Source organism: Oncorhynchus gorbuscha, linkage group LG09, assembly GCF_021184085.1.
Source record: "Oncorhynchus gorbuscha isolate QuinsamMale2020 ecotype Even-year linkage group LG09, OgorEven_v1.0, whole genome shotgun sequence".
NCBI classification, from domain to species: Eukaryota; Metazoa; Chordata; class Actinopteri; order Salmoniformes; family Salmonidae; genus Oncorhynchus; species Oncorhynchus gorbuscha.
This window is the reverse complement of record NC_060181.1, coordinates 73,218,433-73,231,440: the sequence shown is the minus strand read 5'-3', so window position 1 is coordinate 73,231,440 and position 13,008 is coordinate 73,218,433. Positions and strand designations below refer to the sequence as shown.

The following is a 13,008-nucleotide window of genomic DNA, read 5'->3' as shown; positions in this document are numbered from 1 at the left end:
GAGGTGCTAGCCGAAAGCTATACATGTGCCAGTGGATAGATAGCTGAATCGCAACAGGTCTATATGGCTCGAAGAACCAATTTGTACAAGTGTATGAAATGAGCTGAGCTCCGCTGGATCAGGTATGGTGGATTGCTACAGGGATTCTGGTTACGGCAGGGTTTTTAAATAACATGAAAGGATCTTATGGCTTAGTGAAGAAATAGAGATTACTTTCAGTATGAACAGATAGCGTCTCTACCCACAGAATGACAGACACTTACCTCAGATGTAGGACCTGTCAACAGTCTAACAGGGGGTATTCTCTGGCCAACACAGGTGATCGTCGTGGAGATACGGCCGCCAGGAGCTCACTGGCTATCTCCTGGCGGATCTCATCAGCAAGGCTCTCTTTGATCTGAGGTAGAGGACAGAAGTTACACAGAGAGACTAATCAATTAGATTGGATGTTCGGATGTGTCTGAATCCTGTCTTAGGAAGACCACCAAAAATTCAGAAATGTTCTTCCCTAACTACAACATTTTCAGACAAGATAGAACTTCCAAAGGGGGCGGTGTTGCAATCTACTGCAAAGATAGTATGCAGAGTTCTGTCCTTCTATCCAGGTCTGTACCCAAACAATTTGAACTTCTACTTTTAAAAATCCACCTCTCTTAAAACAAGTCTCTCACCGTTGCCGCCTGCTATAGACCACCCTCTGCCCCCAGCTGTGCTCTGGACACCATATGTGAACTGATTGACCCCCATCTATCTTCAGAGCTTGTGCTGCTAGGCGACCTAAACTGCAACATGCTTAACACCCCAGCCATCCTACAATCTAAACTTGATGCCCTCAATCTCACACAAATTATCAATTAACCTACCAGGTACCTCCCCAAAGCCGTAAACACGGGAACCCTCAAAGATATAATCCTAACCAACTTGCCCTCTAAATACACGTCTGCTGTCTTCAACCAAGATCTCAGCGATCACTGCCTCATTGCCTGCATCCGTAATGGGTCATCGGTCAAACGACCTCCACTCATCACTGTCAAACGCTCCCTGAAAGGCCTTTCTAATTGACCTGGCCGGGGTATCCTGGAAGGATATTGATCTCATCCCGTCAGTAGAGGATGCCTGATTTTTTTAAATGCCTTCCTAATCATCTTAAATAAGCATGCCCCATTCAAGAAATTTAGAACCAGGAATAGATATAGCCCTTGGTTCTCCCCAGACCTGACTTCCCTTAACCAACACAAAAACATCCTATGGCGTTCTGCATTAGCATCGAACAGCCCCCGTGATATGCAGCTTTTCAGGGAAGCTAGAAACCATTATACACTGGCAGTTAGAAAAGCAAGGCTAGCTTTGTCAAGCAGAAATTTGCTTCCTGCAACACTAACTCAAAAAAGTTCTGGGACACTGGAAAGTCCATGGAGAATAAGAACACCTCCTCCCAGCTGCCCACCGCACTGAAGATAGGAAACACTGTCCCCACTGACAAATCCACTATAGTTGAGAGTTTCAATAAGAATTTTTCTATGGCTGGCCATGCTTTCCTCCTGGCTACCCCTACCCTGGTCAATAGCACTGCACCTCCCACAGCAACTCGCCCAAGCCTTCCCCATTTCTCCAAATCAGCCGGGCTAGACAATCTGGACCCTGTCTTTCTAAAATTATCTGCCGAAATTGTTGCCACCCCTGTTCAACCTCTTTCGTGTCGTCTGAGATTCCCAAAGATTGGAAAGCAGCTGCGGTCATCCCCCTCTTCAAAGGGGTTGACACTCTTGACCCAAACTGCTACAGACCTATATCTATCCTACCCTGCCTTTCTAAGGTTTTTGAAAACCAAGTCAACAAACAGATTACCGACCATTTCGAATCTCACCATACCCTCTCTGCTATGCAATCTGGTTTACTGGTCATGGGTGCACCTCAGCCACGCCCAAGGTCCTAAACGATATATTAACCGCCATCGATAAGAAACATTACTGTGCAGCCGTATTCATTGATCTGGCCAAGGCTTTCGACTCTGTCAACCACCACATCCTCATTGGTAGACTTGACAGCCTTGGTTTCTCAAATGATTGCCTCGCCTGGTTCACCAACTACTTCTCTGATAGAGTTCAATGTGTCAAATTGGAGGGTCTGCTGTCCGGACCTCTGGCAGTCTCTATGGGGGTGCCACAGGGTTCAATTCTTGGACCGACTCTCTTCTCTGTATACATCGATGTCGCTCTTGCTGCTGGTGAGTCTCTGATCCAACTCTACGCAGACAACACCATTCTGTATACTTCTGGCCCTTCTTTGGACACTGTGTTAACAACCCTCCAGGCAAGCTTCAATGCCATACAACTCTCCTTCCGTGACCTCCAATTGCTCTTAAATACAAGTAAAACTAAATGCATGCTCTTCAACCGATCGCTGCCTGCACCTGCCCGCCTGTCCAACATCACTACTCTGGACGGCTCTGACTTAGAATACGTGGACAACTACAAATACCTAGGTGTCTGGCTAGACTGTAAACTCTCCTTCTAGACCCACATCAAACATCTCCAATCCAAAGTTAAATCTAGAATTGGCTTCCTATTTCGCAACAAAGCATCCTTCACTCATGCTGCCAAACATAGCCTTGTAAAACTGACCATCCTACTAATCCTCGACTTTGGCGAGGTAATTTACAAAATAGCCTCCAATACCCTACTCAACAAATTGGATGCAGTCTATCACAGTGCAATCCGTTTTGTCACCAAAGCCCCATATACTACCCACCATTGCGACCTGTACGCTCTCGTTGGCTGGCCCTCACTTCATACTCGTCGCCAAACCCGCTGGCTCCATGTCATCTACAAGACCCTGTTAGGTAAAGTCCCACCCTTATCTCAGCTCGCTGGTCACCATAGAATCACCCACCTGTAGCACGCGCTCCAGCAGGTATATCGCTCTGGTCACCCCCGAAACCAATTCTTTCTTTGGCCGCCTCTCCTTCCAGTTCTCTGCTGCCAATGACAGGAACGAACTACAAAAATCTCTGAAACTGGAAACACTTATCTCCCTCACTAGCTTTAAGCACCAGCTGTCAGAGGAGCTCACAGATTACTGCACCTGTTCATAGCCCACCTATAATTTAGCCCAAACAACTACCTATTTCGCTACTGTATTTATTTTATTTTATTTATTTAGGTCCTTTGCACCCCATTATTTTTATTTCTACTTTGCACATTCTTCCACTGCAAATCTACCATTCCAGTGTTTTACTTGCGATATTGTATTTACTTTGCCACCGTGGCCTTTTTTTGCCTTTACCTCCCTTATCTCACCTCAGACTTGTTTCTACTGTATGTTTGTTTTACTCCATGTGTAACTCTGTGTTGTTGTATGTGTCGAACTGCTTTGCTTTATCTTGATCTGCTTTATCGCAATTGTAAATGAGAACATGTTCTCAACTTGCCTACCTGGTTAAATAAAGGTGAAATAAAAAAAATACATAAAATAAAAATGTATCAACCAATCGTCTCTTTGATAGGAAGGGACAGAATAACTAATTGACTACACTCAAACAGAAGAAAATGCTGAGAAACTGAGTGAAACAAGGAGGTGCCTCAGTATCAGAACTTGCCCAAAAAGAAATGCTTGTTTTTCGTTGCATAACAGAGTGCTCTAATGAACACAGCCCAGGATTGGCAGTACACTCTGTTCTGTTGGTGTAATAAGGGCTTCATAAATAGTTGGTTTTAAACTGAGATTTGTGAAACACAAAACACACACCTCTTATCCCTCAAAATAACTAAAGCTGGAAACCTTAATGGTGAAACTGCAATTTTCATTTGCAACATTACAACAACAAGTTACTGCAAACAACAAATGCTGTTTTTCCCCCTCGGACATCAATTTTCACACAATAAAAGAGTAAAATATGTACAGAATTTGTTTCACCATGCTGCACGACCCTCCTCAGCCCGGTAAAAAAAAACAATAACAACGGCGGTCGGGAGGCCAGTGGCCTTTCCTCCTTACTGCAGATTCCATATTTAAAGCCCTGCCAAACACAGACACGTCACTGACTAAGAAGTAGTCCTAAGTTATAGCCAAAGGTTCCTGTGGAATTCCAATTTCCTTTTGAAGCGCTTAAATCAGCTCAGTGAATGATTTTTCATGAGCGGAATCGTCTTTCAATAAGGATGTAGTAACCTTGTCCGTCAGCCAAGGACATAAGAAAAAAAAAAACATGTCCTGGGCGATATTGATATTGGTATTGTTATTGCACCTCAAACACAAATACTGGCAGGCACTGGGCAGGGTCCAATTTGAGCACTCATAGTTAAGTGAAGGACAAATCTTAATGTTGTCTCGTATTCTAAAATAGAATAGAATCTATTGACCTTTATTCTAAAATAGAATCCTAGAACACACTGAGCTCACTTACCTCCTTGATGAGCTGCTGTAGCTGGGGGTTGTTTGCCCTTCCTACAACTAATCTTCCTCCTCTTCCTCCCTCCCTACCCCTCTCCTCTAGCAGGTGAGGGTTTACAGCTGCCCCTCTTCCTCTTCTGCCCTCTTCCTCTCTTTGCGCTCGATCCTCTGAATGTTGCTCTCCTGTCAGTGCCTTTTCTATGGCATGGTCCTGGGCCTCTAGAGGACTGATCTGGCCCTGGGAGAACCCTGTGGAGGCACCAGGTCGTGGAGGGGGGGCTGGGGTGAGGGAGATGGAGGCTCGATACACCTCTGTCTTCTGGGGACCAGGGAGGGGCAGCTCTGGGGTGTGGGAGGGGTCTGGGTGACATCTGGAGGACCTCATTGGACTGGCTGATCTGGAGGAGTGGCCTGAGCTCGGAGTGGGTGCCATGCTTGGTCTGCTCTCTGCCCCTCCCTCGTAGCCCAGCTCTGTCTGCAGGTACAGCGGTTCCATCAGCAGGTTCAACATCTGTAGGGAGAAACCACACAAACCACAAGCATGACACATAGTGAATTGCGACAAGTAAAACCTTATGATGCATTCGGAAAGTATTCAGACCCTTTCCCTTTATTTTTCATTTTGTTACAGCCTTATTCTAAAATTGATTAAATAACAAAAAATCTTCAACAATCTACACACAATACCCCACAATGACAAAGCCAAAAGTTATTTTGACATTTTTGCAAATGTATTAAAAATAAGTATTCAGACCCTTTGCTATGAGACTCAAAATTGAGCTCCAGTGCATCCTGTTTATGTTGATCCTTGAGATGTTTCTACAACTAGAATGGAGTCCACCTGTGGTAAATTGATTGGATATGATTTGGAAAGGCACGCACCTATCTATATAAGGGCTCACAGTTGACAGTGAATATCAAAAACCAGGACACGAGGTCAAAGGAATTGTCCGTAGAGCTCAGAGACAGAATTGTATCGAGGCACAGATCTGGGGAAAGGTACCTAACCATTTCTGCAGGATTGAAGGTCCCCAAGAACAAGATGGCCTCCATCATTCTTAAATGGAAGAAGTTTGAAACTACCAAGACCAAGACTGACCGCATGCCTAAACTGAGCAATTGGGGTAGAAGGGCTTAGGTCAGGGAGGTGACCAAGAACCTGATGGTCAATCTGCCAGAGCTCCAGAGTTCCTCTGTGGAGATGGGAGAACCTTCCATAAGGGCAACCATCTCTGCAGCACTCCATCAATCAGCCACTCCTCATTAAAAGGTACATGACAGCCCGCTTGGAGTTTTCCCAAAAGGCCCCTAAAGGACTCCCAGACCATGAGAAACAAGATTCTCTGGTCTGATGAAACCAAGATTGAACTCTTTGGCCTGAATGCCAAGCATCACATCTGGAGGAAACCTGGCACCATCCCTACAGTGAAGCATGGTGGTGGCAGCATCATGCTGTCGGGATGTTTTTCAGTGGCAGGGCCTGGGAGACTAATCAGGATCCAGGGTAAGATGAACGGAGCAAAGTACAGAGAGATCCTTGATGAAAACCTGCTCCAGAGCACTCAGGACCTCAGACTGGGTCGAAGGTTCACCTTCGAACAAGACAACGACCCTAAGCACACAGCCAAGACAACGCAGGAGTGGTTTTGGGATGTCCTTGAGTGGCCCTGCCAAAGCCTGGACTTGAACCAGATTCAACTAGAGGTCAACTGATTAAATCGGAATGGCCGATAAATTAGGGCCGATTTCAAGTTTTCATAACAATCGGAAATCTGTATTTTTGGACACCGATTTGTCCGATTTTGTTTTTACACCTTTTTAAAATCTTTATTTAACTATGCAAGTCAGTTAAGAATACATTCTTATTTTCAATGACGGCGAAGGAACCATGGGTTAACCGCCTCGTTCAGGGGCAGAACGACAGATTTTTACCTTGTCAGCTCGGGGATTCAATCTTGCAACCTTACAGTTAACTAGTCCAACGCTCTAACCACCGAGGAGACTGCCTGTTATGTGAATGCAGTAAGCCAAGGTAAGTTGCTAGCTAGCATTAAACTTATCTTATGAAAAACAATCAATCAATCATAATCACTAGTTAACTACACATGGTTGATCATATTACTAGTTTATCTAGCGTGTCCTGCGGAGCATATAATCGATGCGGTGCCTATCGTTGCTCCAATGTGTACCTAACTATAAACATCAATGCCTTTCTTAAAATCAATACACAGAAGTATATATTTTTAAACCTGCATATTTTGCTAAAAGACATCCAGGTTAGCATGCAATATTAACCAGGTGAAATTGTGTCACGTCTCTTGCGTTCATTGCACGCAGAGTCAGTGTATATGCAACAGTTTGGGCCGCCTAATTTGCCAGAATTTTACATAGTTATGACATAATATTCCTGTTACATTGCACAACCTTCAATGTTAAGACTTAGGGATGCCACCCGTTTAGATAAAATATGGAACGGTTCCGTATGTCACTGAAAGAATAAACGTCTTGTTTTTGAGATCATAGTTTCCAGATTCGGCCATATTAATGACCTAAGGCTCGTATTTCTGTGTGTTATCATGTTATAATTAAGTCTATGATTTGATAGAGCAATCTGACTGAGTGATGGAAGGCAGCAGCAGGCTCGTAAGCATTCATTCAAACAGCACTTTTGAGCGTTTGCCAGCAGCTGTTTATGATTTCAAGCCCATCAACTCCAGGGATTAGGCTGGTGTAATCGATGTGAAATGGCTAGCTAGTTAGCGGGGTGCGCACTGATAGCATTTCAAACGTCACTCGCTCTGAGACTTGGAGTGGTTGTTTCCCTTGCTCTGTATGGGTAACGCTGCTTCTAGGGTGGCTGTTGTTGTTGTGTTCCTGGTTCGAGCCCAGGTAGCTATACTGTTACACTGGCATTACTAAAGTGCCTATAAAAACATCTAATAGTCAAAGGTTAATGAAATAAAAATGGTATAGAGGGAAATAGTCCTATAATTCCTATAATAACTACAACCTAAAACTTCTTACCTGGGAATATTGAAGACTCATGTTAAAAGGAAACACCATTTTTCATATGTTCTCATGTTCTGAGCAAAGAACTTAAACATTAGCTTTCTTACATGGCACATATTGCACGTTTGCTTTCTTCTCCAACACTTTGTTTTTTCATTATTTAAACTAAATTGAACAGGTTTCATTATTTATTTGAGGCTAAAATGATTTTATTGATGTATTATATTAAGTTAAAATAAGTGTTCATTCAGTATTGTTGTAATTGTCATTATTACAAATAAATTAAAAACCAGCAGATTAAACGGTATCGGCTTTTTTTGGTCCTCCAATAACATTTACATTTACATTTAAGTCATTTAGCAGACGCTCAATAATCGGTATAGGAGTTGAAAAATCATAATTGGTCAACCTCTAGATTGAACATCTCTGGAGAGACCGAAAAATTGCTTTGCAGCGATGCTCCCCATCCAACCTGACAGAGCTTGAGAGGATCTGCAGAGAAGAATGGGAGAAACTCCCCAAATACAGGTGTGCCAAGCTTGTAGCGTCATACCAAAGAAGACTCGAGGCTGTAATCGCTGCCAAAGGTTCTTCAACAAAGTACTGAGTAAAGGGTCTGAATACTTATGTAAATGTGATATTTCAGTTTTTTATTTTATTTATTAAAAACCCAACCTGTTTTTGATTTGTCATTATGGGGTATTGTGTGTAGATTGATGAGGGGAAATTGAAAGAAAAAAATCAATTTTAGAATAAGGCTGCAAAGTAACAAAATGTGGAAAAAGTCAAGGGGTCCGAATGCACTGTAGAATTAGAATTTCAAGAACAGACATTCCTATTCATGTGAATGTTCTGTGACGGTTGGATGTGCAGCCATATTGACGATAACAATATATTTCTATGAATAGAACACACACCATTACAGGAGGAACAACCTAGAAAATAAAAGCCCAGACCCACTGCTGGTACTCACCGGCTCCATAGCTCTCAGAACAGAACTGTTAGACAGGCTGCACATGCTGTGACCGCTCTTCATACCATACAGGAGAAAGGAGAGATAAATATCAACCACACAAATGTTACATTAAAGAAGAGGTACGGGATGATATGATGGGTGCCTAAACAACAAATACAAGAGTAGTGATGTACATGCAGCCTGATGTCATGTCAAATGAGAAGAACCCAGAGGAACCACAGTAGGTGCCATGAGCAAATGGAGTTATGACAAACCATTTATAGGAGTTACGAGTGAGAGAAAGTACGAGAGAGTATCAGTCGGTTCGGGCTTTGTGTGTGTGTGTGTGTGTGTTTCCAGGTGTAGTTTCAGGTACCGACCATGCGGTGGCGGTAGAGACTGTGGTGGCTGGCAGAGCGGAGCTGTTCGTTCAAGGTCAGCAGCCGATCCTCTAGCTGGAGCTCTAGTTCCTTCAGCTCTTGTCTCACTGCCGACCGCAGGCCCTGCAGCTGCTCCGCCTCCTGCCTGGCAATCACAAACAGAAAGAGACCACTGTTACCATGTATGTACAGGTAACTGGCAAAATAATAGAAAGACTTGAGTAAGTGAGGGATACAAAGTATATTGAAAGCAAGTGCTTCCACACAGGTGTGATTCCCAAGTTAATTAAGCAATTAACATCGAATCAGACTTAGGCTCATGTATAAAAATGCTGGACAGGTCATTGATTTGGCTACCATGGCTATGTCCCCATAGGATGACAATGCCCCCATCCACAGGACACGAGTGGTCACTGAATGGTTTTATGAGCATGAAAATGATGTAAACCATATGCATTGACTGCCTCAATCACCAGATCTCAACCCAATTGAACACTACTTGGAGATTCTGGAGTGGCGCCTAAGATAGCGTTTTCCACCATCATCAACAAGACACCAAATGTTGGAATTTCTTGTGGAAGAATGGTGTCGCATTCCTCCAATATAGTCCCAGACACTTGTAGAATATTTGCCAAGGAGCAGTGAAGCTGTTCTGGTTCGTGGTGGCCCAACGCCCTATTAAGACACTTGCATGCATGCATGTCTGTCTGTCACAGACTCTGCTAACATCTGTGTCCGAGGGCCTCTAGCCTACCTCTCGTCGTGACTGAGGTGCTGGTAGACTAACGCCTGTTGTTTCATCAGGGATACTTCCAGATCCATCATCTGTGTCCGGAACACACTCAGACTCATCCTCTTAGCTTGCAGCTCCTTCTGGAGAGAGGTCTGAGGGGAGGAGGAGAACATTGAAGAAGATTACTTTATTGTCTATTGTCACAGAGACACAGGGAGATTTTCATTTGGGCAAAAGATTGTCTTCTGTAGTCCCTCTTCCGTGACCCAGAAACAGATAAGTGGTCGACGAGTGTCAATTTGTTAGTACACGAACGGAACTGTCCTCTTCGATAGCCACCTTTCATCAAGGATAGTAATTTGTAATCTACCGGAGTCCTTCGCGGAAGAGTTTTGATATCTGCCACGCCCCCTTTGAATCAGCTTTCGTTTGTCGGAGAAGAAAAGCATGCACAGGTTTAGAAGCAATATGCTACTTATAATTGTGACTATATCATGTCTTGCACAACTAACTTCATTTGTTTTTATCACTTTACACATTTATTTTGGGATCCACTCCCACTAAACATTTGCCTGATGAAGTGCGAATGAAGAACGAGAGTAATTTCATGCAAGTGCATTTTCATCCACACCGCCTCTCCTTGATTACCTCTGACCTTTTTCTAAAGGAGGCAAGAGAGGACGGAGGAGTTGAGCAAATCAAATTGACAAAAGGCCAGAGATTTGTCTTTGACCTATTTCCCAACCCCCAAGACACAACCCAGGAGAGGTTGGAGGACATAATTGGTAATCATGGATTTAATTTCTTTAAGAGTGGCAGGTCAGGTGAGTGAATACCTCAAACAGTGGCTGTGCAGATCTCTGACGATTGAAAACGTCTGCTCTGCATTCTAATGAATTCTGTTGAGGGCAGAGAAACCACAGATCAAATACTTAGTCACTGATAAACTAGCGTGCAAATGTCTCTGCTTGCATTATGGGTGGGATGGCTAGCGCTAGGTTTTAAAACTGCAAAGAGCCTTGCAGAATGTTATAGAACACATATGTACTACTATACTATATTTGCCATTTAGCAGACATTTTTATCCAAAGCGACTAACAGTAGTAGTGTGTAGTTGTTTTGTCTCACCCGAGCCAAGTTCTGTACACTTCCTCTGATGTCATGAAGGACCCGTCTGAGCTGCATCTCAGTGGTAGACAGGGCTGGTGGAAGGTGGGAATTAGGGGCTGCCCCCATAGGGTCAACTCCATGGGGGTAAGGAAACAGATGATGGTGGCCAGGGAATGGAGTACTGTATGGTTCTCCATAGGGGGCAGTAGAGATATGTGGAGGCAGTTTGGAAGGTGTGTGTGATGGGTTAGAGTAAGAGCTATGGGCAGTATAATGATTGTTGCTATGAAGGTAGCTGTAGGACCCACTATATGGGGTACCGTGGTAGTTATAGTAAGGTGAACTGAAAGGGTCGCTATGGGGCGGGGTATTATAGGGGGAGCTGTACGGGGAAAAGGGGTAGTGTGTGCTGTGCGGGAAGTTGTGTGGAAGGGTGCTGCCCATGTTGTTAGTGTAAGGAGGACTCTGGTAAGGATGGTTAGGGGCCATATGATGGGGTAAGTTGGGGACTGTGTGCTGTGGGAGGTTGGGGTTATTGTGTTGGGCTAGGTTGTGTTGTGTGAGGGTAGAGTTAGGGTTGCTGTGTTGGGTGAGGTTAGGGTAATTGAAGTGTGCCAGGTTAGGTTTGCTGTGCTGGGTGAGGTTGAAATCTGGGTTGCTGTGCTGGTTGAGATTTAAGTTAGGGTTGCTATGCTGGGTGAGGTTTAAGTTAGGGTTGCTGTGCTGGGTGAGGTTTAAGTTAGGGTTGCTGTGCTGGGTGAGGTTTACGTTAGGGTTGCTGTGCTGGGTGAGGTTTACGTTAGGGTTGCTGTGCTGGGTGAGGTTTAAGTTAGGGTTGCTGTGCTGAGTGAGGTTAGGCTTATTGAAGTGGTTCAGGTTAGGGTGGTTATGCTGTGCCAGGTTACGTTGGGTAAGGTTAGGTACGCTACAGGTGCTCCAGGCACGGTGGTGCTCCACCAGAGGTCTCTCTCCCCACTCAGGAGGGGGGCTGTGGCTGTGCAGTGAGATGGTTGAGAGGGTCAGGTTGCGGGGGATGGCGAGGGGGGAAGGGGAAACTCTGCCTTGAAGCTTTCTCAGCTCCCCATCTCTCTGTAGCCCGGGGCCATGAGATGGCTCGGCCTCTCTGTTGATAATTAAGATAGAGCAAAAGCTGCCTCTGCTCTGAAACTCCTCCTCCGGAACCTCCTCTTCCACAATGGACCCCACCTCCAGCTCCACCTGCACCTCCTCCACCTGCACCTCCTCCTCCTCCACCTGCACCTCCTCCTCCTCCACCTGCACCTCCTCCTCCTCCTCCACCTGCACCTCCCTCCTCCTCCACCTGCACCTCCTCCTCCTCCACTTCTGGGGTGTATCGGTAGGAAAAGACCGTCCGAGTGCAGTGCCTGACTGTCCCCTGGCCAAACTGGATCCTGACAGAGGAGACCGCACAGGAGGGGCTGAGGGAGGTAGGCAGGGATCGGGACCTCGTCAGGGGGACTCTTCTCCTGAACAGATCCCTCACCTTCCCCTCCATGCAGGGGCCCTGGAGGCCTGGGGACAAGGACCTCTGCTGGGCCCTGTAGAGGGCCCCGTGGACACTGGGTGAGGCACTGAAGATGGGGCAGCTGGGTCTAGGGCTGGAGAGCCTGGCATCCATCTCCAACCTGTCAGTCACACCCTCCCTGGCTGGGGCACCAGAGGAGCTGCAGTCAGGGGTCAGGATGGAGCCATGGTCTTCTGTAGGACCAGGCACTGTAGCCGTGTCAAGATCAGCCTCAACAGTATGGCAAGTCTCAGGAGTTGACAGAGGAGTCTCAGAGGCAGGATAAGAAGCAGCTTCCTCAGCAGTGCTATGCTGCTGGTCCTGCTCCGAGTCTTGGGCCACTCCTCTATCTTCTGGTTTAGGTAACTGGTGGAAGGTGTACTGTGGCACCTCCTGCCGCTGCTCTTCCTCCCCAATAGGGCTCTTGCTCCCCCTCCCGTCCTCCTCAAGGTGTTTCTGTAGGACAAAGGGTATCTGCACATCCTCCTCCTCCTCCTGTTCCTCCTTTAACTGCAGCCTCTCAAAGGCAGGGTGTTCATGGGCTAGAGGAGTGGTCACCTCCCCAGCATAGGACATCAGCATGGTCTCACAGTCACAGCTGTCAGCGCTCTCCTGCATCTTTAAATTGTTAGCTGAGCCATCAGTAGAGGGGCCCTCTGCAAAACCACTACTGTCTGACTGCTGGCTGGTTGTTCTCAGTTGTTGTTCTGTAATGGAGATGGGGAGGGAGAGGGAGGGAGAGAGAGATCAAACAGGCAAAGTGAATACAGGACTAAGACTGAATCACACTACACCGGCTCCGACGCTCATTGGAAGTGGCAGGGCTAGTGCGTATGGCCCAGTACGTCAATGGGGCCAAGCTTCCTGCCATCTCTACCAGGCAGTGTCAGAGGAAGGCCCTAAA

At 45.8% G+C, this 13,008-nt stretch overlaps 1 protein-coding gene across 1 annotated transcript in view; it reads right to left on the bottom strand.

The window, feature by feature from the left end:
* The window catches only part of LOC124044432 (protein ITPRID2-like), a 66,257-nt gene that overhangs the window by 4,120 nt on the left and 49,129 nt on the right, over positions 1 to 13,008 (bottom strand). Inside the window, exons 11-18 of the mRNA XM_046364070.1 lie at positions 11,895 to 12,811; positions 10,598 to 11,833; positions 10,306 to 10,368; positions 9,491 to 9,621; positions 8,737 to 8,881; positions 8,375 to 8,431; positions 4,406 to 4,903; positions 264 to 397 (exon numbers count right to left, since the gene is read on the bottom strand). Coding sequence (XP_046220026.1) covers positions 281 to 397; positions 4,406 to 4,903; positions 8,375 to 8,431; positions 8,737 to 8,881; positions 9,491 to 9,621; positions 10,306 to 10,368; positions 10,598 to 11,833; positions 11,895 to 12,811 — 3,164 coding nt within the window. The 3' untranslated portion in view covers positions 264 to 280. The remainder of the gene's footprint in view (positions 1 to 263; positions 398 to 4,405; positions 4,904 to 8,374; positions 8,432 to 8,736; positions 8,882 to 9,490; positions 9,622 to 10,305; positions 10,369 to 10,597; positions 11,834 to 11,894; positions 12,812 to 13,008) is intronic.